The 23,775-nt window shown below is 40.2% G+C and overlaps 1 protein-coding gene across 1 annotated transcript in view; it reads right to left on the minus strand.

The window, feature by feature from the left end:
- Positions 1–2,116: 2,116 nt before the first annotated feature.
- Positions 2,117–23,775, minus strand: part of LOC144752073 (nicotinamide N-methyltransferase-like) — a 42,606-nt gene continuing 20,947 nt past the window's right edge. The window contains exons 2-3 of the mRNA XM_078640022.1: positions 14,987–15,194; positions 2,117–2,955 (exon numbers count right to left, since the gene is read on the minus strand). Of these exons, the coding sequence (XP_078496148.1) occupies positions 2,520–2,955; positions 14,987–15,194 (644 nt within the window). The 3' untranslated portion in view covers positions 2,117–2,519. The remainder of the gene's footprint in view (positions 2,956–14,986; positions 15,195–23,775) is intronic.

The following is a 23,775-nucleotide window of genomic DNA, read 5'->3' on the forward strand; positions in this document are numbered from 1 at the left end:
AGACAAGACAGAAAGGTAGATGGTGGCAAAGAAAAAAAATGGAAGCAAGAAAGAAAGAGACAATATGGGAAGGAAAAAAAATGAAAAGAAAGGTGAGAGGAAGATAGAAGGAAGGACATATACATTGGGGAACCTCACAACACTAATATCTCCTACAAACATATTGCCATCTGAACCAATTTATTTGAAAATTGTTTTGTGAAATGGTAATGTCTTAATTTTGTAAATAGGTTCCTTGAAAGGAGTGACTTCTTCGACATCTCTGACAAAGATCTATCTGAGCTGTTAGATCTAGGTGAACTTGATTATTTCATTAGTGCCCTTAATACCTTACCTTTTAGCTAACGTCTTTAAGATTTGAGATGCAAGATACACCTGACCATATTGTTTTTAACACTTCCTTGCATGGAAGAACTGCTAGCGTCATCAAACCAACCACGTCCCAAAAGGGTGCCAAACGTGTGTGTCTCATTCACTTAGTCATTGTCATTAGGGGTATGGTTCAAAGAGGGAATACCTTTATTTTTCTGATTATTCCCATGCCAAGACATCCCACTCCTAGATAGAATGTGGGTGGTCTTTAGGAAGGATGCAGAGGAGGGATCATCAATGAAACCAAAGAAATAAGTGAGATGACACAGTGGAACTGCACTCCAATGCAAACAGGCAACATGCCCCTGAAACCATCTGATACATTACCAAGTAGGTCTTTTCCAAAGAAGTTGTCCATAAATTAGTAAAAATTCAGCTTACAATTAGAAAGCAATATACCAAACTACAAATAAAAATATGACAACAATTCTTCAATAAAAAATCAAAGATAGCCATCACCAGTAGAATCATACAATAAAGATTATGCAGTTCAAGTTATTTTCTGAAATTTCTAAAATTACTAAAAAATAAATAAACTGCAACTCTCAAATGCATTTCCAGTACAATATACCATTAGATAAGGTTATGCTGTGACACCTTTAATTGTAATTACGCCACAATATTGCCATCAGGATAATCAATAGCAGTTAACAGGAGACTGTAATAACGGAGGAAGGGACATAGACAGTGGCTGATGCCCTGAACCACAATTATGTGTACATTGCTCATAACCTCATACATTCTATAGATGACACACAATGTTATATGATGTCAGAATCTTAACTTCCCTATATATAGTTTTATCAGACACGGTTCCAGTGTGATATATTTACTGAGTACTGGGATTAGAGGTGAATCCCAAGTCCACAGAGGCTGCAGCCTTCAGTTGTATCAAGTGGGCTCTGAGTATAGAGCTTCACATCCAGCCTCAGTGGATGTACGTCAGTACAATGCGATCATTTTGATTGCGGTACTTTACGACGGAGCTATTACAACGCAAGTCATTACAACGACTTGCGTTGGAGGGTGCTGGATTGTGGAATAATTTAATTTTCTATTCCAACTCCAGCCCACGTAACAGTAGGGAAGGTATTGGAATAGAAAATCAAACTATTCCTTAAGCAAGAGTGCCCTCCAGCGCAAGTCGTAGTAATGCCTTGCGTTGTGATTGCTGCGTCGTAAAGGTCGTGCGGTGTAAACACCGCGTTGTAAAGGATGGGTTCCCAGCCTCAGCCTTCCTCAAGTCTGACTGTCCAGACCTCACAGGGTATGACCTCTGGCAGCACTCAGTGATCTCTGGGCAAACAATATTGTTAAAGGCCACATCTAGCCCTTGCTCCCGCTGGAGCCCAGAGCATGCAGGGTATAACTGTGGTCCAGGGCTCCTTCAGTACAGGATGTGTCCCACCCATCGTACAGCCATTGGTGTCACTCTCTTCCCAATCTGTTTGATGAGAACATCTGCATTACATGAGCTAGCCCTATCAATGATCAGTTTCCATACACCCAGAGTGTTCAATCAGTGTGAAGCAATCTTTGATTAGAGTGAGTCAGTACCAGAAGCAGAATGCACAATGTATTTATGTCATTTGGCTCACTCTTGTAAACAACCTCAACATATTCATCCTTAAATACTTCTAATTTATGTTTAAAAATAATGAATTTCAATATACGACCCTCACTTCAGTAGGGTAAATTAACATCGTCATTTGTAAAACTGGTATATAGAAAATTTGAGTGCATGCTCAACCTCCCTCAATGAAGTTAATATGGACTACTGGCACATTTACCCAGAAAACTCAGCACTAGCCCAGTCTGGTCTCTGGCTTCTGACTATTATTGCCTGTACGAGGATCTAGATTCTTGCATTGTAATTAAAATCAAAACTCAAGGAGTCATGAGGAAGTAATGTGCAGGAGGTGGGATGACAGCATTGCTTACTAACATTTCTCCACACCATTGTTACTCAGCATTGTATTTCCAGCTTGATAGACCATTTTTATGGTTTACCAACATTTCACTATAATTGTAAAGAAATTAATAAAAAGGTCTTAGGAAAAATTGACAAAAATAATCATTTTATACTAGTCCGAGCTGATTTTTTCATCAGTGTACCTCGTGGAGTTTCCTATTCATCTATTGAAATGTTACACCTCTCTTTCTTTGCATGCTTTTAAAATTACAAAACATTTATAATCTGCTAGATAATACAAACTTTTTTGTTTCCGATGAATAATGTGAAATTCCTTGATGGCATAACCAGCCCTAATGAGCGCATCTCTCAGAAAATCCTCATCCATGCAGAGAAGAGGAAATTTTACATCACCAACCATAAAAAAAGTGGCTTCTAAGGCAGCAATCATTATGAGATTTCCTTTGGTCTTTAACAGCGTGGAGACATTTTTCAAAGCTTTGCAGAAGGACTTCTTGTCCCTGACAAGGTTCTCCAAACAGTGTGCCAAGATCAGACAGTCAGCCGGGGGCTGGATGATAGGCGACAGCGGGTTACTGCTCATGACATCACATATAAAAACTTGGTTGACTTTTCTTTGTAATATTTGTTGCTTCTCAATCCATGATTCACTGAAAGCAAGGAGATATAATGATATTAACATGTTGTAAATGGTTGACTAAAAGATGTTCTGTAATATGAATATAATCATCTTCATGTATAGTATATAAAAATGTATAGACCATTTCAAGATGGCTGTCCCCATGACTGGTGCTGCACACTTTGTATAACTCTATTCTCTGGAGAAATCTCTGGTTTAGGAACTCAACATTTAGATATCTTTGCATGTCTGTCTCCCTTGGTTTCCTATTACACATGCTGGTATAATTGTTGCCATTTTTGGAATTAGTTGTTTGCTTGACATACAAGAGCATTGTGTATGTTTTGAGACACCAATACCTGCAATGCAAAGAACATCCATATAAAGAGAAATGTGGTCATTGCCAGATGAATTTACAATCAACGTTTCACTACGTCACATCACACAATACTGAAGCCTCACTGTGAGAGCAGTCATCTCCTTTGCTATCAGTCAACCCTCCATGTGACTCTAACCTCTCATACATGCAAGAAGCAGCAACAGCTATCAACCCAGTAGAATCTCCTCCAAACCACTGGCAGATGATAATGGACCCCACCTCCACTAGGCGGAGTGACACTCCTTCATTTAACAGATGCACATTTCAATTCAAGTTTTTACACTATAAGCAGTTCTACATCTTTCAATGTCTGTCAGTGCAAGTGAAGTTTGCAGATATGAGGAACATCACATTTCACACCATCATTCTGTTCACAGACCAACTTCTTAGAGTGCCCTTAACATATACTACAAGATGGATGTGACAAACCTGCTAAGCAGGTTTTTTTCCTTCTACTCAATGATGATCTCCCTTAAGTACACTTCTCACCCACTCACTCAAAAGGAGCCACACTTAGTCTGATATTCACCAAGGAAGGAAAACTAAAAATGGAGCCTGATCCCGGGAAATTGGCCAGACCACCACTTACATTATTCCCACTCCTCCTGTCCATAATGTCAACTCCTGGGCAATTAAAACAATCAATATAATGGACCTGAGACAGCAGAAGTGTTCATAAGTCCATCGATGTTGCTTATGCCCCGTTTAACCTCATTAGGATCTCAGATGAAATTAAGATACCCCTCTATGCAACCATGGCCACTACATCTAAACAATGTTAGGTATCATGAGAAATTGCCATTTCCTAAATTAAAGAGGTAAAACAATCCACATTTTAATTACAAATGTTATTTATATAGCACTTAAAACTGTGATTTGTAACTGTAAATGTTATTTATATAGCACATGATATGTTATACAGAATTTATATCATGCACAAATACTCTAGCCATTAAAGAGGTAGCTGGTCCAGAATAAACAATCTGTAATAAGAATCACACTTTCCTATTCTTTACTTTTTGTTTTGCCTGTAGAAAATAACATGGCCAAACATGTAGTACAGTCTGAAGGGAGTTTCTCTCACTCTCTCTGTTCCTCTCTCTGTGTGAGAGACACTTCTCTTTGAGACTGGGTTCTAAGTACTGATAGCTGGAATGGTCTTCTGATTATTTCATTCTTCCAAAAGTATATAGGGTAATTTGAATTTCTTATGCATGTATTAAAAACATAGAACATAGAAGTACTGTGAGAAGGAATCCTTTAGAACAAAAATTAAGGAGAGACCCTTTCTCGGTACTAGTATAAAACAAATCCTCTTCAGTCTCTTGTCCTTTTTAAAATTGTATATATGTAATTTGTAATGTTTGGCATTGCCTTTTTTTAATATGTCTGTGTATAGTTGTGTTTGTAAACTAGTTTTTAAATCCTGTGTATGATATGCATAAAATATTTATATATGTTTATATTATGTACTATTTATAGCCCTGAAGAAACCCGTGTTGGGCGAAACAAGTTGGCTGTGGATGCACTGCAATGAAATAAAATATTTATAATCTTCATAAAAACTCTGTGGACGTCCATCAATCCTGTCATCTCTATGTTGAAATTACATGGCATTTTAGCCAGAAATTGTAATCTTAACATTGCCTCTCCACATGTGTGTTAAAAAAAAGGCTTCCCAGCAGAGTATGTCAAAACATTTGAGCCCACAGAGTAACAAATAGTTCAAGATGTAATTAATGTGTATGTAGCACCCCCTTTTTCGAATTTTCGTCCACCATATCTATTACTCTTGTGTAAGATGATGTAATAGTAGTAAACAATCATATTGTGTGAACTAGGACAACTAGTCTTAAAGATGGAAACGTATGTTCGTAAGTTAAGGTATAACATATAGTGAACAGAAGTGTAGTTAGCTAGACACTGTAAATATAATATGGCGCAATAAGATATAGAGGTTTTTCTTAAAAGACTGTTTAGTAATACATTTTTAATTTTCTTTGTGTAGATTGTTTTTAAACCTTAGAAAGCATTGTCCTGAAGAAGGTGACCAACTCTTTCACCGAAACGCCGCGTCAACAGTTTTGTGCTTTTTCTTAAAAATATTTTTTTTAAATAAAGAATTACAATATCATGTTTTTAATAAATTGTATGTGATAATTTGTTTTTATGGAATGTTAATGAATGTAAAAAATCAGTTTCTTGCTATAATAAACCTCATATATAAAAATTGTAAAACCTTTTAATATCTTTTCTTCACTACTGATGTAGATTTGAAATTGTTTAAAATTATGAATATTCATGTGGGGAAAGCAAATTATCTATACTGACGATATTTTTGTAAATGTGTTACTTTGCGGTGTGGGACTCCAATCTGATTATACTCAATAGGCTATCGTAAAATACGATTTGACAGAAAGACTATGAAATTAGTATTATCTGTCACTTAACACCAGGAAAAGGGAACTCTTGTTATTTGTTGATTACAAACCCATTCCCTTTTCTTCATAAAGGGTGTCTCCCTACATTTTTTATTACAATATCGTTAACAAAATATCATCTGACTTACATATTGAGGCTCAAGTAACATTTGCAAGAATATCACTCGGGTGTATTTTTTTGTAATATTAACTGTACCAGTGATGGCCTAAAACACTTGTCATTTAATTTCAATGAAAAAACTTAATAGCACCATCTGTTGAATTTTTGCACAAATGGTTTACATTCTACATAGGTTCTCACCAGGTTTTCTCGGTCCCTTCACCAGAATGTTCAGATTTAATTATCAGGAAACCCAAATGATATGTTCATGTGAAGTTTATTAATGATTGCTGTCAAGGAAGAGTGTTAATCAATTTATGTTCATAGCACACACTAGTTGCATGAATGTATTCTGTTGGGAGTCATAATCTGCAAGCTCCCCTCTCTCTCTTACAAATTCCTTCTCCAGTGCATCACATGTATCTTACTTGTAAATGTTTGCTATCCTTTCTGCTCTTCCTATCACGTTCTGTGAACCAAAATAGCTTACAAGGTAGCACTTCTTGCTCCTGGAAACAATTTAGTCAACATCATTAACCGCTATGCCCTTGTTATTCCTGTCTAAAGGCCTTAAATACTAACCAAGAACCTATTACTCAACCTACCATAATCTGAGAAATAGTATAGTCTGAAATCTGGCATCTATTTTTCACCTACCATATGTCATCATGGATGTGTAACTTATCAACAATCTTACCCTTACAAAGAAATCCAAGCTTGATATGACAGGAAAATCTTGGCCCCTGCTTCCTATATTAGAAATGTGAATTGAGAATATACATCAATAACATTGGAAAAAATGTTTTCTATAGGCAGGCCTTACACTTTATATCTTGTGAAACTGAACATCCTAAATACTGCCTCTTGGACTCCAATGAGGGCTCTCCACATCCTTCCCCTAACCCTCTGCTGGCATTACGGCCTCACTTGACTGTACATTGCTTGGAAGTTGAGGTTTATTTAGTAATTTGTAAGTACAACTGATGTGTCTTATGCACATAGTATATTAGTTTCTCTCTACATTTTTACATAATAGGTGAGGTGCAAAATGGATTTTTTTGTTCTGAGGAGATGCTGTAAATAGCAAGTAGGGTCAAAATGTCAACAATTCTATAAGAGATAATCTGTAATTTTTTAGATGTACGTTTGTTACATTTTGGATACATCACTTCTGTACATATATATCATTCTAAATGATGCATACAACAGCAACTTTGAGTACCATCTATACTTAACTTTATTTTTTCTAGGTGATGAAAAATATCTTTTGTGTAGAAGAAATAGAGTAAAATGTTTCTTTTACCAAGAGTGACAGTTGGATTGACAGCATAAGAAAAGAGTTCTGGGGTTGCCAGAGAGTGAATGTCCATCCAGGATGGACTAGATATTTATTAATGTATTATGTTCTTTCTAAGAGCCATGATGAACAAATCTAACCTAATAAACCATTGTGGGCTTTGCCTTTATAATTTTGTACACATCGAGGCCTGATGGATAATGCACTTATTTGTTTTGGTTTTCTATATATTGAATAACAGCCATGATCGTATAACGTATTACACATGGATATTTGTCACACATTAAAGCTGATAATTACTACTTGGATATTCATAGTTAGCTATCAATAGCTGTATCAAGATACAAAGTGTGTACTGATTTCAGAATCTTCAATCGTTATCACTGCCCGCTGATTTATGTCTCTGGCCACCGCAGGCAGCAACTGGAAAGTTGGCACACAAGTTCATTCCAGATTGTGGTTGAATGTTGGTCCTCATGAATTCCAACCCTGACTCAGATTAAATAAATACATGTGCCTTCTAATTATTGTCCCCTCTTAATTTGGCTGATCAATTATTTACAAAGTTATTTCTTGTTTCTTCTTAATTACATCTGGCTTCTTGCAAAAGATGTATAAAATCTGGCTGGAATGGAACTAGGGAGCAATTATATTAGAGATCCAGATGTTTCCTATTTAGCTTCAAAATGTTCTCCCTGTCCCTAACATTTTGCAACAGGGCTATGATTGGTTTGGAGTCCAGGCAGGCATAGACTATCTCAATAATGAAAACTGTTGAAAATGTCTTGTATGCAAACATGTATCCAAGCAGTATTGCCAAAAGAGGTTCCATTTTTGCTGAGCTTTCTGTGTTGGCCATGCCTATGATCCTGATGTTGTTGTAGCCTGGTCTGTCTTTCATGTTATCATTCATAAATGTATGTTCTTTTGTGAGATCAGCTGGGTGTTGGTACCCTGGACACCACATCCATCACTCTGATGCTTTGTTTGTCAATTTAGCTTTTAAAGTAATCCATTCTTAGTGTAAGATGATAAATCTTAGATTCAATAGCTTGCAGATTTTCTTTCAGTACTTTGAGCATGCCAGCCATCTCCAGGACCAAGCAGGCACCCAACACTCCTCGATTGGTACAGGGAAGTTATTATTATCAAGTTGCTTCAAAGGAACATGTGAAAAATGTCTGCCTTCTGTTCAACAATTTTACTTCTCCTATGTCACTGTGTTTTAACAATGTTGGATAATTTTCGTCTTACACTGTTGCTGGCCTTTATGCTGACTCTAAACCAGAATCTACAACCGACCTGTAGCTATTTTAAAACCGTCCCATCGGAGGCACAGTAGGCACAGTAGAAGAAGTAGCAAAGCAATTAACATAAATGATCCACTCTAGCAAACATATGACTCTTTTCCTTTTTATATCTTTCTCTTGTGTCCTGATGTGCTGCTCATTGATCTTTAAAAACAATGCAAACTACTTGCATACTGATACACTTAGTGCACAGGTTTGGTGTTTGTAGGGTTGTTTGGTTCAGATGCCTTTGAAAGATGCATAATATGCTCTTCCCATCTGAGTGATCCATTTTACCAATGAACCCACTCCTTCCTGGTTGGCGTGACCCTGAAAGTGAGGGTAAATATTACAATGGAATGTCTCATAAAGTGGTCTTGCAAAGCCAACCTCTGCAGCCACAAGTTAATGTCTAATATCCCAATATACTGATTTATATCTCTTTCATATAGAGAAACTGTATTGTAGTGCAACCAAGGTAATCTACTGACATGTTTGTGTACTTTTCTTTCAACCTACATGCACTTGAAAAGGGAAACTAGGTCCAGAGAATTCCATAATCCAAAAGTCAATAGCAGCTTTCAGTGTACACCTTCCCGCCTTATTGGCCCTACTTTTAATCATATGTAACTATATATAAGCTTGAAAAGATCCAGAGACACTCGCCCATACAATTACCTCTGCATAACTTTGTAGGAGCATAAGGTGAAACCAAAGTGGCTTTGTCATATGATCTGTCAATCTGCCAGTCTGTCCACTGGGGGTGTCATTGTGGAGGTGGGTTTGTATGTTCTTAGACTATCAGGTGTAATATTCAACACATCACCATGAAGTTTAATTTAAGATTGTGAATGTAAAGAACCTAAAATCAGTTTTTAGTGGTGTCATTTTTGTGGTATCAAAGCAAAGCTAAAAGTGTCCGAAGCTAAGCTTCAGACATATTTTGAGGCATGTTGATATTTGATGATGATGAAAAGCATGCATTCAATGCAGTCTTCATATTGACTCCCTGAATGACTGACTGCAAGGTTCAAATGCAGAGCACCTATGGATACTTCCAAGTGCTACATGTTGAACCCTGTGATGAAGCACACCATATAATGTGAGTAAGCAGTCATCAGCCAAATAAATGCATGTCATAAAGATTCAAATACTTTTTGTATGTTTGCTTTTAAAATAGTGAGATTGATACCAATCCAAAACCCTTTACCACTTGCTCTCAACATTCACAACGCAGCCTGAGGACGTGAAATTAACAGTGTATACGGATGCATGTCAGTGCAAAACTAAATCAGCACTTCCAAAATCAGGAGATCAGAATGACAGGATTCAACACCAACATTCTTTAATTACCATTCGAATCAACAAGGCAGAATAGATGTCATCGAACTCTTTTAAAGAATGGAATAGCTCTAACCTCATATTCTGCATGACCTCTCATTTCTATTGGAGGGGGTGTGTTTGGTAAGGTGGTCCCTTCAGTTAATGGCTTGATCAATGAAATATGAAACACTGGATGCATTGGTATTATGGTGGGAAGGTAATGTTTTAGAGAAACAGGATTAATCACTCTTGATCTCTTAAAATGTCCAAGGCATAAATATTTGGTTGATAACCAAACTTGATTCTCAATGTTGCACAATAGTTCTGGTTACCTATGTTTGTTGGCAAACTCCTTAAATACGTTTTTGGCTTGTTATAGATTGGTGTTTGCAGTTGCATGAATGTGAATTAGGTGTTTATTGAATACATGAGCTGTGGGCACTACATTGGTAGAGAAAACTGAAGATTTGCAGGTCAAATTATTTCATGCAAACTCTGTATTCCAATCCCAACCACAATTCTCCTGCAAGGTAGTACATCTTAAGTACTGTTCCAGAGATTGATTTATTCTCTCAGTTTTACCATCTGTATGCAGGTGGTTATTGGAAGATAATCTAACGTCAATACCTATGAAGTCACAAAGGGTTATCCAAAAATGTGAAACAAACTGCCAACCCCAGTCTGAAATAGGCACTGAAGGGACCCCATGCAGCCAAACTACCGACCTCAGCTAATCGTTTTGCATACAACAATACTTTAAGAAGCAGAAATATGTTATTTTAGGTAAATTATCGACAGTTACCAGAATGGTATTCAATTAATCAAGTGCGGTAAACTGTATGTCACAGACATGGTGGAACCGGAACAGGTTGCATTATCCCAGTGGATGCTGCATGGGAAACCTTAAATTAAGCACATGTTGCACAAATCTCTACACATCTCTTTGTGATTTTTTGTATTTTAGGCCAGCAAAAATGGTGTGTTACAAAATCTAGAGTATTTTCTCTCCTGGATGGCTAAATGACTAGAGTGGGTAGACTGTAAAACCTGGTCTTGTAGCTCTTTTGTGGGCAGAAATTCAACTATATTAACTTAAGATACTAGAATGTTGTGTTAACATCTCTCTTCTTCGTCAGGGACCTGTTCTCAATGAAATTGAGTCACAAATTAAATAGGTGCCATTACTCCCACACGTTTCTCATTGGGTATTCTAGAAGTGGGGTGAACAGAGAGTTCATTTGAGAGATGGTACCTGCTATCCCATTCTTTTTTCTCAGACTGAAAGTGATAATGAAGTCATGATCATTCAAACAATGTACCCAATGTAACTGTTTAGCAGACAATGCTTGAGCTACTGGCTAACTGTAGATTGCGATGAAGTTCTTCACATGCTACGTTAATAGCTAACAATTCTCTATTGGCTGTGTTGGAAACTGCAATCTTAGTAGCGATAAATAGAGACTTACCACTAGTAATAAGGCCACAGAAACAATAAAAGGGTCAAACAAGGACTCAATAAATTATTCCCTTGTTCAACCTTCAGTAGCTGGCAACAAGCAGGCAGGAATAACTTAGGAGACAGATGTGTAAAGCAATTATAACATCAATACATAAAATATGTAAGACACAACACACAATAAAAATACAACTCTAATTTATAAACAAAAGACTATATTTTTATAATGAAATAGACACCGAAATGATAGAAATCCAACGTAGGGAACCAGAGATATAGACTTTTTATGAATAAACACTTTCCTAAAAAATATATAATAACACATTAGGACATCTGGTCGTGCTTGACCAGAACAAAGTTTGAGGATACACTCACTAGGAGGCCTCAGTCAAAATGTTAACTTCAGACTTAGAAACTATTCTGGTTGATTTTTCACTTGACTTCAAGCGGACCCCTCCAGCAGGCCAATTTCGATTCAATATCAACAAATTGTTACACCACAAGGCCCTGGACAAATCCTGGAAGTCTGGAGCTCCAGGGCTTTCAGCAGGATGAACCTGAAATACACAGCAAGTCGCGGTTGAAGTTAGGCGGCTTGACTCTCGAAGAGGGTTGAACGTGTCCAAAACGCAAATAGGAGGGTCTGGAATCTCCTAGATGGCCCTTTGGATGTCTGGAATACAATTCCCACAAATGCACTTGGCCACATCCCGATGGGACTCTTGGTTGAGAGGATGCAGGTGGGCTCTGTTAACCTGTAATTGCAGGGAGTCCACTCATTAATTCTTCCTGAAGCAAAGCAACATCCTTATGATTTTAGTATCAAATTGTTCAGAAGGTGCAGTTCTTCAGAGTGCCTCCCTTTGGGAGCAGATCCAGAGTCCAGCAGGGCATTCCTTCTTCACTTTGCAGCGTCAGGTAGCAGATCTGAGGCGCTATGATGCTCTTCCATATTGATAGACTGGTCCTGGACATCAAGCAGGGGGCACCCCTGACCAATGGGATGCAACACGCCACCCAGGTCCATGACCACTTCCTCCAAATTGAGGCATAGTATTGACCCAGAAAGCACTGTTCCCTCAAAATCCAAAATGGAGAAATCCTCTCGGGAGGAACTGGATCAAATAAACTTAACCTACCAGCATGTCTAATGTTCCTAAACACTCCCCTTCCAATCCTCTCCCTATTATAATAACAGGCCTCCTTTGCGGTTGTGGTGGCAGGATGTGGAGGTCAACCTACGCTGCCTTAAAGTGTCATTCTTGCTTTTAAGACCAGTTTAGCTACACCTCACAGCCTCCTACCATCTGCTCTGCAGCTTGTTCTTCTTTGTCCACAGGACACCCATTGTCTCTCTAGCAGGGCTTTTCATACCTCATTGAAGGAGCCTGGCCAGCCTGGGTTGAGGCTGGCCTATCACAAGAGAAAAGCTACTAGTCTCGAATTTGGCTCACAGAAAAGAAAGCTCAAAAACGTATTTTGTGTCTTACATTGAAATATATGTGTACTTGGCTCCTTTCAATATTTATCCGTACTAATATTATAAAGAGAGAGCCCAAACCTTTGAGGCGGGTAATCTCAGTAACCACAGCACCAATCACAACACCCAATAAAGCGTTGGAAAGGGCAGTTGCAGCAGAAGGACATAGGCTATGCAGACGGCCACCATATTTTTTTATTTTTTTTGCAGAGTTTTATATAGCGCAAACTTGACCCAAACTTAATCAGGTATCAGAGCGCTTTACATAACACCAGTTATGTTACATGAGGACACACATTCATTTTTGTTAGGCATGGGGAGATTAAGTGATTTGCCCAGAATGACAGGATGTTTGGCGTCGTTACCAAGACTCGAACCCAGATCCCCAGGTCCGAGGTCGAGCGCTCAACTCCTCTATACATTTAAAAGGTAAAAGAACCGTGCCAGCAAAGTAGTCCCTTGTGGGCGTGTCTACGTTGTGCTGTGGGCGTGGGCTGGGGACGTGACTAATGCTGGGGGCATGTGGTACTGCCATCACATCGTGGGCTGTGGGTGTGTGCTGGGGCGTCACAAATGCTGGGGGCATGTGCCTGCCCTTCATGCCATATGAGTCGTACATACAAGCGCCAATTACGTTGCTGCCCAGCATCAAGGGGCACACTGGGGGCGTGACACGCTGGGGGCATGTGTCCGGCCTTCATGTCAAGTGAACGCAATTGCGCCGCACCAAGGGGCATGCTGGGGGCGTGAGAAACACTGGGGGCGTGTGCAATGTTCCGCCCTTCATGCCATGTGGGTCGTACATTAATCAGAACATCGTCTGCTGTGGCCGTGTGCTGGGGCGTGACAAACGCGTTCACCTGGAGGCCTGTTAAGTAACGTTACTGCAGCCTCTCCTATGCGCTGTTACTGAACTCTCTCATTCAACGAAATTGCACGCGCCTGCTACCATCAACCAGGGCTCTAGCCGGCCTCAGGCGGCGAATCAGTACACCAATTACACGTGCCTGCTAACATCAACCAGGGCTGCAGCTGGGCCTTCTCCGTCCCTATTCTAATGAAACAAAAAATTTTGTCTACCGCAAGATTTTAAAATAAATTGCCCTTGCGAAATACACACATTACACTCATTCTATTTCATACCCGGACAACGTCGGGATGGGCTGCTAGTACACAAATAAAATGCGACAATGTTAGCCTATGGAGCCATTCACTACAATGGGATAGAATTAAATTGTTTTTTTTCCCTAACCAGGGTTTCTAAAACAACTTTTATGATGTCCCTGCTTTAACGCACAAGGCTCCCTGCCCCTGGGGCACCTACAGGAGATCTTAGGGGTGACGTATATGTCAAATAAGGTAGAGTAATAATTTCACAGTACCTTTAAATCCAAAGTTGAATTTGGCTATATTTTAAATTTAAAATGGACCGGCTTTTAAAAGGACAGCAGTAACCATAGTAGTGCACACTTCAGTTTAGAAAATCTAATGCGGCTCTAAACCTCCGTTCCCTGTTCTATACTAGGGACTTATAGGTAGTTTGAATACCCCGTGTCTTATTGAATACCTTGATCTGGTTAGCAGCGCTCAGGACAGAGTCAGAGTCATAAAACCAGCCCCTAGTAGTCAAAATAGGAACGAAAAGTAGGTGGACACTGCAAACAGTTTATCACAAATTAAAGTGTGGTTTAATTGAACGGGGTTGGCTTATGACAACTGTAGGCTCATGGATGCAACTGGCCAGTGATGTGATTTTGATGTGATAATATTCTCCTCATGGTGATTTATGAGACCTGATTTGTTTTTGGGAACAACAGAAACCCCCAGAAGTAAGAATTCTCATATAACAGATATCCATTTTTTCGCAAATTTTGAAATACCTTTTATTGAACGGCAAGGCTGCGTGAAAAAAAGAAACAAGCCCCTCTACTCCCCATTAGACTGGTGGCAGGCACGGTACGTAGAGTAAGTACCACAAACTCAGTTGTGTTAGCAACAAAAATTGAAGATCATAATAACATAATTTAGCAACAAAATCCTCAGCTATATAGGTATCCATGAATAGCAGGCAAATTACTGGCCTCTGGGTGTGTTTTTTTTTGTCTCTGCCAAGCCCGAACACCAAGCCATGAGTACCACAAAAAAATAGACATTGTCCTGTGTGTGTGTCTATATTTCCTGAGCACAGCCTCATAAGCACACCCATGGAGTGGCCATGGCAGCCGTGACAGTTTTGCAAAGGTAATCTGCATAGCAAAACATAGATGGACAGTTGTAATACTTAGTAGAATCCTTACCCACAGCCCTGAAGTTCCCCCACCATCTTTCCAATTCCGCTCCAGTCCAGGGCATCTGATTCATTCTTTAGCCATTTATGTACCTCTTGGATGGAACGGTCGATTGGACAAGCAAAGTTGATCTTCTTGAAATATTCACAGACTGGGAGAGTGTAAAAGATATAGGGTCCAAAGGAAAGTCCATTCACCGTGTCTCCTTTAATATCACCTGTGTAGAAAAATATTCATATTAAGTAAAATGTTAGATGTCTTCTGTATCAGCAAACAAGAATAAATAGACTAGCCCTGTTGTGCATCATAATCATTCATATGTTACATATTGTGAACTTGTGATATACTTGTGTCACAAGAGTCTAATATTTTTACTCTCAGGCTCTGCTTTCAGCCTCATAACCTCCCCAGATCTATGCTGGGGTCAAGGCTGGACAGTCTCTTGTTTGGGTTGCAGCTCTAGTGCCTGGGTGGTGAAGACATAGGAAGAGCGTTCCTTCCAATCATGCATTTTATCAGTGGTGAAGGGTGGGTCTTCTGTCATAGGGGCATCTAATAGCCACCAAACTGAGGACCAGAATATTCTATTATTAAATAAATCTTAAGGAGTATAAGGAAGGCACCAATAGGTACTGGAACCAGGTCAAACCAGTTCACTCTCATGGTGTATGTCTCCTCTGAATAGGAGATGCATACTTTGCTTAAGGTAATGTGTTCTCCAGCTGATAGTTATGAGGGATGTTTTAAAATGGAATACCCAAAATGTAGACGTTCCACCTGGTAGTCAGCAGGCTCTGGTTTTAGCATCTCTGGGAGAGACTAAGGGGCATGCGCTGTTGGGATAACTTTCTCTAAACAACAACAGAGAATGCTATCTCCATTTCCCCACAGGCCCCATCATACCACAGGAAGGGACCATCAGCCTGTCTTAGCTAAAAAGGTACTGCTGCATAACTAAAGCAGATGTGTATCCATGCTGCCACTCTTTAATGTCTGATACTAAATCCAAAGCTCAGGAATACTTGAAGAACATCTTGATGGTCCTGAAAAGGCTGTCTCCAAGCCTTCAACTTGACTCATTAACCAAAGGCGATCCAAAATGAATTCCACTGCATGGCAGTGAGACATACTCATCCAGTCTAGAATAAACCAGATAAGTGGAAGGTCAGGTGATTCACTCCAACTGGGGCAAATATCAGTTGTTCAGCTCCTTTTATCAGGAACATTACAAGGACTACGAGGCAGAAGCTGAGAAAGCTGTAGACATGCTGTAGCTATCAGCATGCTGAACTATTTGAAAAAGCTTTTGAGAGAGTGGAAATATACACACACATCTCCAACTTAACAACACAGCTCCTACCCACAAAAACAGTGTAATTTTCACCCTGAATTTTCAATGAGAATGCATTTGAATTACTTATTTCAGAATTATATTGATGGCAGCTGGAGGTGTATCTGGTCCAGCTACTGCTCTCTGGGACAAATATGCACATTACTGGCAGCTGTCCAACATATTCTGCTTGAGGAGAGAACCAGACAGGGCTGTCCACTGTCCCCTCCTATACTTGTGCTGGTGATAGAGCCACTACTGAGTCATACAATCACAGTTTCAAGGGGATTACAATTGGTATTGATAAGGCTCAAACAAGCCAAAATTATTTTGGAATAGCTTGTTTTCCCAAAAGAGCCACCTGGAAGTGAGGGCTGGGCTGTTTCATTTGAAGTATCATGAAGGGTCATTTGCACATGGAATGTTCTTGTCTGAGGTATCATGGTGGACAAAATAATAATGGACTGGATTACAGTCCTCAATAATTACCATCAGCTGAGATCAATTTGAGCAATCCACCCGATACTTTTCTTTTGTTTAGGGGATTTTAAGGAATGGAAAGATGTAACATATCATTTTATTCTAATTCTGTAAATGCTGTTCATCAATACACAACCAGCTGACTATGAAAAATTGTATGTATTCTATATCTATGTTTTGATTTGTACCAAATTATGAATGTCTTCTTTTACTTAGCAATGTTATAATGGGAAACCTTTGTAGCTCTTTAAGCTGAGGGGAAATGTTTGAGAAGTGCTGTTGATTGTAAAGAAACACATGGGATTTGCTTTTGGAATGCTACTTTTTAATTTTAATAATAAAGATTTCTAACAATGTAGATTTCTTTTTTTAAAAACACCCCTATCTCTAAAAGGGATTGTTTTATAGGTATTGTCTTCAATGGACATTGATTTTGATCAGAATGACTCTTGTTTTCACATTTCATGAATAGATATTCGTTTATCATTCCAACATGTTTATAAATCAAGTGTCCAGCACCAGCATATCAAAGATATCTACATCATTGTCATTGGACAAAGCTGCCATTCCCATACAATTCCATCAAATGGAAATAGAAAGCATACTTTTGTCATTCTTGTATACATTTCATGTTTTATGGATGTGTCTTCACAGCTAGTGCATTAATCCTTCAGTTCTCATTAAATGTGCAAAAGAAATGTCATGTCCTTCAATTCCACCATGCCTGTATTTTCTCATTGGGAATATTGTTTCTATTTTTTTCATTTATTCATTATATATTAATAGTGATAATGTTTATACTTATTAGAAAAGAGTAATCAACTGGCTGGGGTAAATTTTCCATTCTCATCAAAAAATGTCTTCACAGACCTAGTTCTACAGATGCTTGAATAATCAATGTCATGCCTCTAGCCGCTATATGTATCAAGCTATTTAGCATTCGCAAAGGCCGAAATTCTGCGAATTTCGGCCTTTGCGAATGCTAAATAGACAAATGGAATGTATCAAACAAGTTTGATGCAAAATAAGGATTAGCAAAATTTGCTAATCCTTATTTTGCGATTGCACTTAAGGAATTGCAAATTTTGCGATTCCTTAAATGCAATGTATCAAACAAATATTATGGAAAAAATGCCATTAAGGATTAGCAAATTACCACCAACTTCTAGTTGGTGGTAATTTGCGAATTCTTATCAAAAAGCTTTTTTGAAAAAAACCAAAGGTGCCATATGACGCCCATACATGCCCTTAGGGCATGTATGTGCGCCATATGCCCCCAAATGTCTTTTTCAGGGGTGCAGCAGGGTGTTCTTGAGACACCCCTGCACCCTTGGAAAAATCCCTAATTTGCGATCAGCAAATTGCTAATTGCAAATTGCACTTTCATTCCTATGGGCCTCCTGGCCCATGGAAATGAATGGGTAATTTGCGAATGACAATTTGCTAATCTCAAATTAGGAATGCTAAGGAATCGCTATTGGAAAGCGATTTTGTACATACATACCGTTTTGCATTTCCTAAATAGCGATTCCTTAAAATTCGCTATTTAGGAAATGCAAAATGGTTTGTTGATACATATAGCGGTTACTCACTGAACTTAAGCAGAAGGTAATTAACATTATTTGGCAAACTCCCAGCAATTGTCCCCCAGGTCAGTTGAAAGCAATCCACATGGGTGTAGACAAAAGTAAAGGCAGTAAAAGAATGGCTATCTCCTTAAATGTTTATAGACACCTTGTAAATGAGACCTCTGACATAATTTTACCTATATCAAGTTAAGGAAGCAAAAATTCACCAGGCCCCTGGAGCAATAAAGAAACCAAATTCCAAAAATATGAAATGTATGCACATTATGACAATAGTAAAAGCATTAAGTAAGTTAACATATGTAAATACAAATGGCACATACATGGAGTAATATTGAAGAGGCCTTCAATTTAATGCTTTTTACCCCAAAACATCTTACCCTGGCTCCTATTTTAAAACACCCAAATAGTGACTTGTCATTCATTCTTGGTTCAGATGTCTCTTCCTATGCCGTTGGAGCCATAGTCTCCCGGAAAGATCCTGAGGCTAGCACAGTACATCCTGTGGAATATTTTTCTGAGATCCGTTTTATCATTTAAGACGGCAAGGTTTCGGCCATCAGAGTCCCTGACTCACTGGAGACACTATGTGGAACAGGCTCAAAATTGCATCATGATTTGGAAAGACCACTAAAAATTAAAGGGCATATTATCAACTGCCAGTGATAATTATCGCTGGCCATGCTTTGTGATAGATTTTTGATCGCAGTAAATTAGCGCCATGCTAGTGCTGTATCAACAACGCATAGCGCAATGGTGATAATTGTTCCTGCAATAGCGGTGTTTTCCATGGAATATCGCTGGTTTTCCAGCGATGTTCCATGGAAAATGGCGATAACCTTGCTGATACGACCCAGTGGTCGTATCAGTATAATCCACCCCTATGTTGTGAATAGGTAAGTCAGGATTTTAGCAGATGTCGCGGTGTTTGCCAAAAACTAACATCTGCTAAAATCCTTAGGGCCACCTTGTAAATATCACGATGTGCATTTTGTGATAAGGTAGTCCATCAGGGGTACGCCCAGTGACGCCCACTTTGCATCTCATTAGACGCCCTAATGCATGTTAGCACCGGTTTGCAAATTCGGCGATACGATTATCTCTGCTTTTTTTGGCTTTTAAAGCCGAAAAAGCGGAGACAAGGCCCTTGTTAATACGCCCCCAAGTTACTTAAAATACATGAAATGTATGAATCCAAGCCTTGCAAGGTGATGCCTTTTTTGTTCAAGATGTGCCAATGAGAACATACAGAGTCCTGCAGATAATTGAACACTAGATGGTCCTTAAACACATCAGTGTTGATAAGAATGAGTAGTAAAGATGTGAAATCACCACCTCTATTTCTTCCCTCTTCCCTGGGGGCAGAGTTTGACATTTATAATACAATTGAAGGCACCATTACTTTTTTTAGTTTTTAATCATTTGGCCCAGTGTCTTTCGAGTTTGAAGCTGTGTCCTAGGTGAGTTTGCTTCCAGTGCGGAGACAAATTTGTTGTTGTGCAGCATCTCTGTAATGTTGCAGGCATAAAAAATGAGGGATTAATAGTTTATTTGTCCATAACAGATTTTCTTCCCTTGGATAAGGCCTCTTCTTAAAGTTATGTAGTTTCTGAATTGCCCAAGGTAAATTAGACACTTATAACTTCATAGGTTTGCTAACTGTTTTGGATTCAAAAGAAGACCAGACAGTTCAGGTTGCCCCTCAGTAACACAGGTAGCAATTGGGCACTGGCTTTGCTGTGACTCCAGAGGTACTTGTTGTGCTTCTCGGGTGCACATCTGATCAGACAGCGAAGGCCTGCCCATAAAAGGGGGTCTGAGGTAGCAGTTGTGTTTTTTCGCTAACCCCACTGGCTCGCAAAAATGCTGCCCCACTGCTCCTGCCACACCATTCCAGCGGCGTCTTCTTTGTTTGTTTTCTGTTTTCTTCAGTTTCAGGCCAGCGTGCTACACTCCGTTATGCATCTACATCACTAGCTGCAGCACTGTCATCTCCAGTCTGTGGGCCACCCAGGTTTCAGCCTAGCTCACTTGACCTAAGTATTTTGTTCTCAGTGGTGGCTGAGATTGGGGGCTGTTGTTGCTGCAGCTGAGGGGGGCTGCAGTGTGTATGGGCAGTGTTTTATTCAATCTGATAGCTCTGGCAGTGTGGGCACCATAGCAGGAGCAGTGTGTGCAGCAGTAGGAGGCTGCATGTTTGGCAGCTCATGACTACTGTTGAGTGCAGTTGCTTGTTAATGCCATTTAGAGCTTTGACTGAAGGGCTGGTATTTCAGCACCTAGAGTACTGCTTATATTAGTGAGCATTTTTTGGGCTGTTGTTTTCACATTTTGGGAGCTCTCAAATTGTTTTCACCTGTTCTATGAAGTGGGGCAGTTTTTTTGTCAGTAGGCTTGTGCTGTTTTAGTTAACTGTGAGGCTAGGTTTTGTGGGCCACGCATTGGAAGCAGCATTATTGTAGTGCCTTAGTGGAGGCATTGTGGTGTTTTTTATGCTGGAAGGAAACTTAAGAGCAGGGTACCAGGGTGTGCAGGGCACCCCAGACCGTAATTCCTATATTGTTGGCCTGTAGAATAATGTGAGCTTTGTTATACTATGCTGCCACTATGTCTGGATCACAAATTGGTTTGAAGTGCTCAACATACAAGGTACTCCAGGGGGCACTGATACATAGGGTAGATGCTTTGCCTGAGGCGATAACTGCATTGAGGTTGCATCCTTCAGGGTCAGTTGCTTTGGAAGATGAGGTTGAGAGACCGTGGAGGATGGGAGTTCCTCTCAAAGAGGGTCAGAGAGCAAGGCAGGCACTAGGGAGCTGGCCAGGTTCAGGCAGTGACTGCTACTGGTTGTGTGTTCAGTGTTCAGGACCCCACCCCATGGGGTTCACAGGTGAGTCAGACCCCAGAGCCTAGTGAGTCAGGCCAAGGTACGGTGCAGGGTGCTGTCCCCATGATAACAGGACCCACAACAAGCAATGGCATTGAGCAGAATGAGGCTAGTTGCATAGCTGTCGGGGCTGTGTCCCCGTAGTAAGACCTGTACAAAAATGAAGTGGGCACAGTGGAAATGTGTTTAACATAGGATCCAACATCACCTTAGTAACTCTAATGTATCCAATGTATTCATATTCATGACATATTAGTGTTCATATTAAAAAACAAAACAAATATCTGCGTAGTTATAAAAAAGTGCTCCAAAGGAATAAAAAGGGAGTGCTCAAAGGTGTGATGGAAAAGGGAAGGTGATGTGCAGTATATCCATCAAAGACTGATAGTGACCTCTCCAACCAAATTATAGGCTCAATATGCAAAGAACATAGTATTCTGATGACACCGTAAATCAATTGCAGACAACAGCTACATGAAACAGGGTCTGCTAACATCCCAGCGGGGGGTGAGAAAGGGGGCCTTTTGGGATTTCAACAGGCACACCTGTATTAGAGCAACAAGGACTTGTGAATTTATTCACTGCTGCTACCTCTGTTGTTTTTCCTTGCACTCCAAATCCAAAGATTTTAAAAAATACAAAGACAGAAGTATCAAGAAGAATAATTGATCATCTGGTCTTGGAGAAGGCTTCCTTACTGGTTATCTTGTTGGCAAAGGTTTCGTAGCTCAATGTGTACAATAACAATTTGGCAGCTCAGATACTGTATGAAGGATTTAAGGACGGTTTTAGGATCCTAACAGTGGGTTACATGGGTTCTCCCTACTGCAGAAATCAGCTGTCGCTCAGTGCTAACTCAGGTGTGGCCAGGGCAAAGATCCTGGAGACGTTGCGTCATGGCAGCGTGGCAGGTCAATTGGATGGTTTCATGTGCTCCCCTCTTGGTTTGTCCCTAATAAAGAGTAAGGGTGGGCGGAATTTGCATAGTCGCGCTTCGCAAAGCTTCGCAAGATGGTAAAAAATCTCTGCGAAGACGCGGAATTGCTTGTTCCACCCAATCGCAATGTGTTTTTCCTGTTTCGCGAACGCTGTTTGCATGCTCGGGGGGAAATATCTTGTGGACTTGCCAATGAGGTTGCCAATTGGAGAGCCATATTAATTTACTTGTCCCGCCCACTAGCGATGTGTGTTTCCTGTTCGCGAATGCAGGTGTGTCCGCATGACTTGTTTGCAATTGCACACTCTCGTGGGATTGCGCAGCCGCCTACCACAATCTTGTGGTGCACACAAACAGATAGGAAAACTTGTTAGCGAACTCAGGTATCCCGGTAAGTCGCTCCTGCACGCGTGAACATGCAGTTTGAGAGATGCCACAGATCGTGGAACGCGGAATTGCCCAAATTCCCCAAATTTTGCAAGCGGAACGGAATTTACCTCCCAGGCCTAATAAAGAGCCGGAGGAGTTTAAGTTCATTCAAACCTGTCAGCACCAAGAGGACAGTCATTGAATGAGGCTATCGATGGAGCTCTATGTTCAGTGAAGTACGCTTCTCTCTATCAGGTGAGTCAGATGCTGTGAGACCTGAATCCTGGGACTTTGCTAGCTAAGTCTAACATTGAATCCACTTTCCACTTGCCACCTGTGCATCCACAGGATTTGAACCACCTCAGGTTTCACTTTGAGGGTGCATTCTATTCTGATAAGTGTATGCCCATGTGCTGCTCTTTATCTGGCTCTTCCTTTGAGAAGTTCAGTACCTTCCTGAAATGGGTCTACAAAAGTAGGAGGGACCACTGTTGCTTGTTGCAATATCTCAATGCTTTCTTCTTCCTGGGGCCGCCTAGGTTGTGGCACTGTCCAGGGGCACTGCGGACTTTCTGGGGGCTTATGTATGAGTTCATGGTTCCTCTGTCTCAGGGGAAGACACCGGGCCCTATGACCACTACTGAGTTTTTGGGAATGGAGTTAGATTCAGTGACTGGGGTCTCCAGGTTTCCCGTTGAGAAATGTGACTCTTTCTTCCAGGCCTTGTAGACATGTCTGGGGGCTCACAAGGTTTCAGGTCTTGGTCGGGCAGCTGAACTACTCCCTATGGATCATTCCAATGGGCCACCCATTTTCTCAGTCCAATGGACAAGCCATGTCTGGCCTGAAGGTTACGCATCATCCTACAGGCTGTCTAGTGAGCTAGTGAGGTCAGGCAGGATATAAGAATCTGGGAGTCATTTCTCCTGGACTTCAATGAGACGGTAGTGTGGCCTCTGCAGTTCAAAAGCAATGAGGAGCTGTGGGGATGTACTGTTCTGTATGCACTGTTTCTTTAAGCACACAGGTTTCTCCACGAGCGTCATGGTGCTCGTGGAGTCTCCTGTGTTCTAGTGCTTAGAACTCCTGGACGGCAGTTGCTGCCGGGAGAGCTGTTGTCTGGATCATAATAAAGGACCTTGCCTTTTACATTTATCTAGCATCGTCTTCTTTTCACTGGCGACGAGGATGACCCAGTACTTCAACTCT

This window comes from Lissotriton helveticus, chromosome 4_2 (genome assembly GCF_964261635.1).
Source record: "Lissotriton helveticus chromosome 4_2, aLisHel1.1, whole genome shotgun sequence".
NCBI lineage: Eukaryota > Metazoa > Chordata > Amphibia > Caudata > Salamandridae > Lissotriton > Lissotriton helveticus.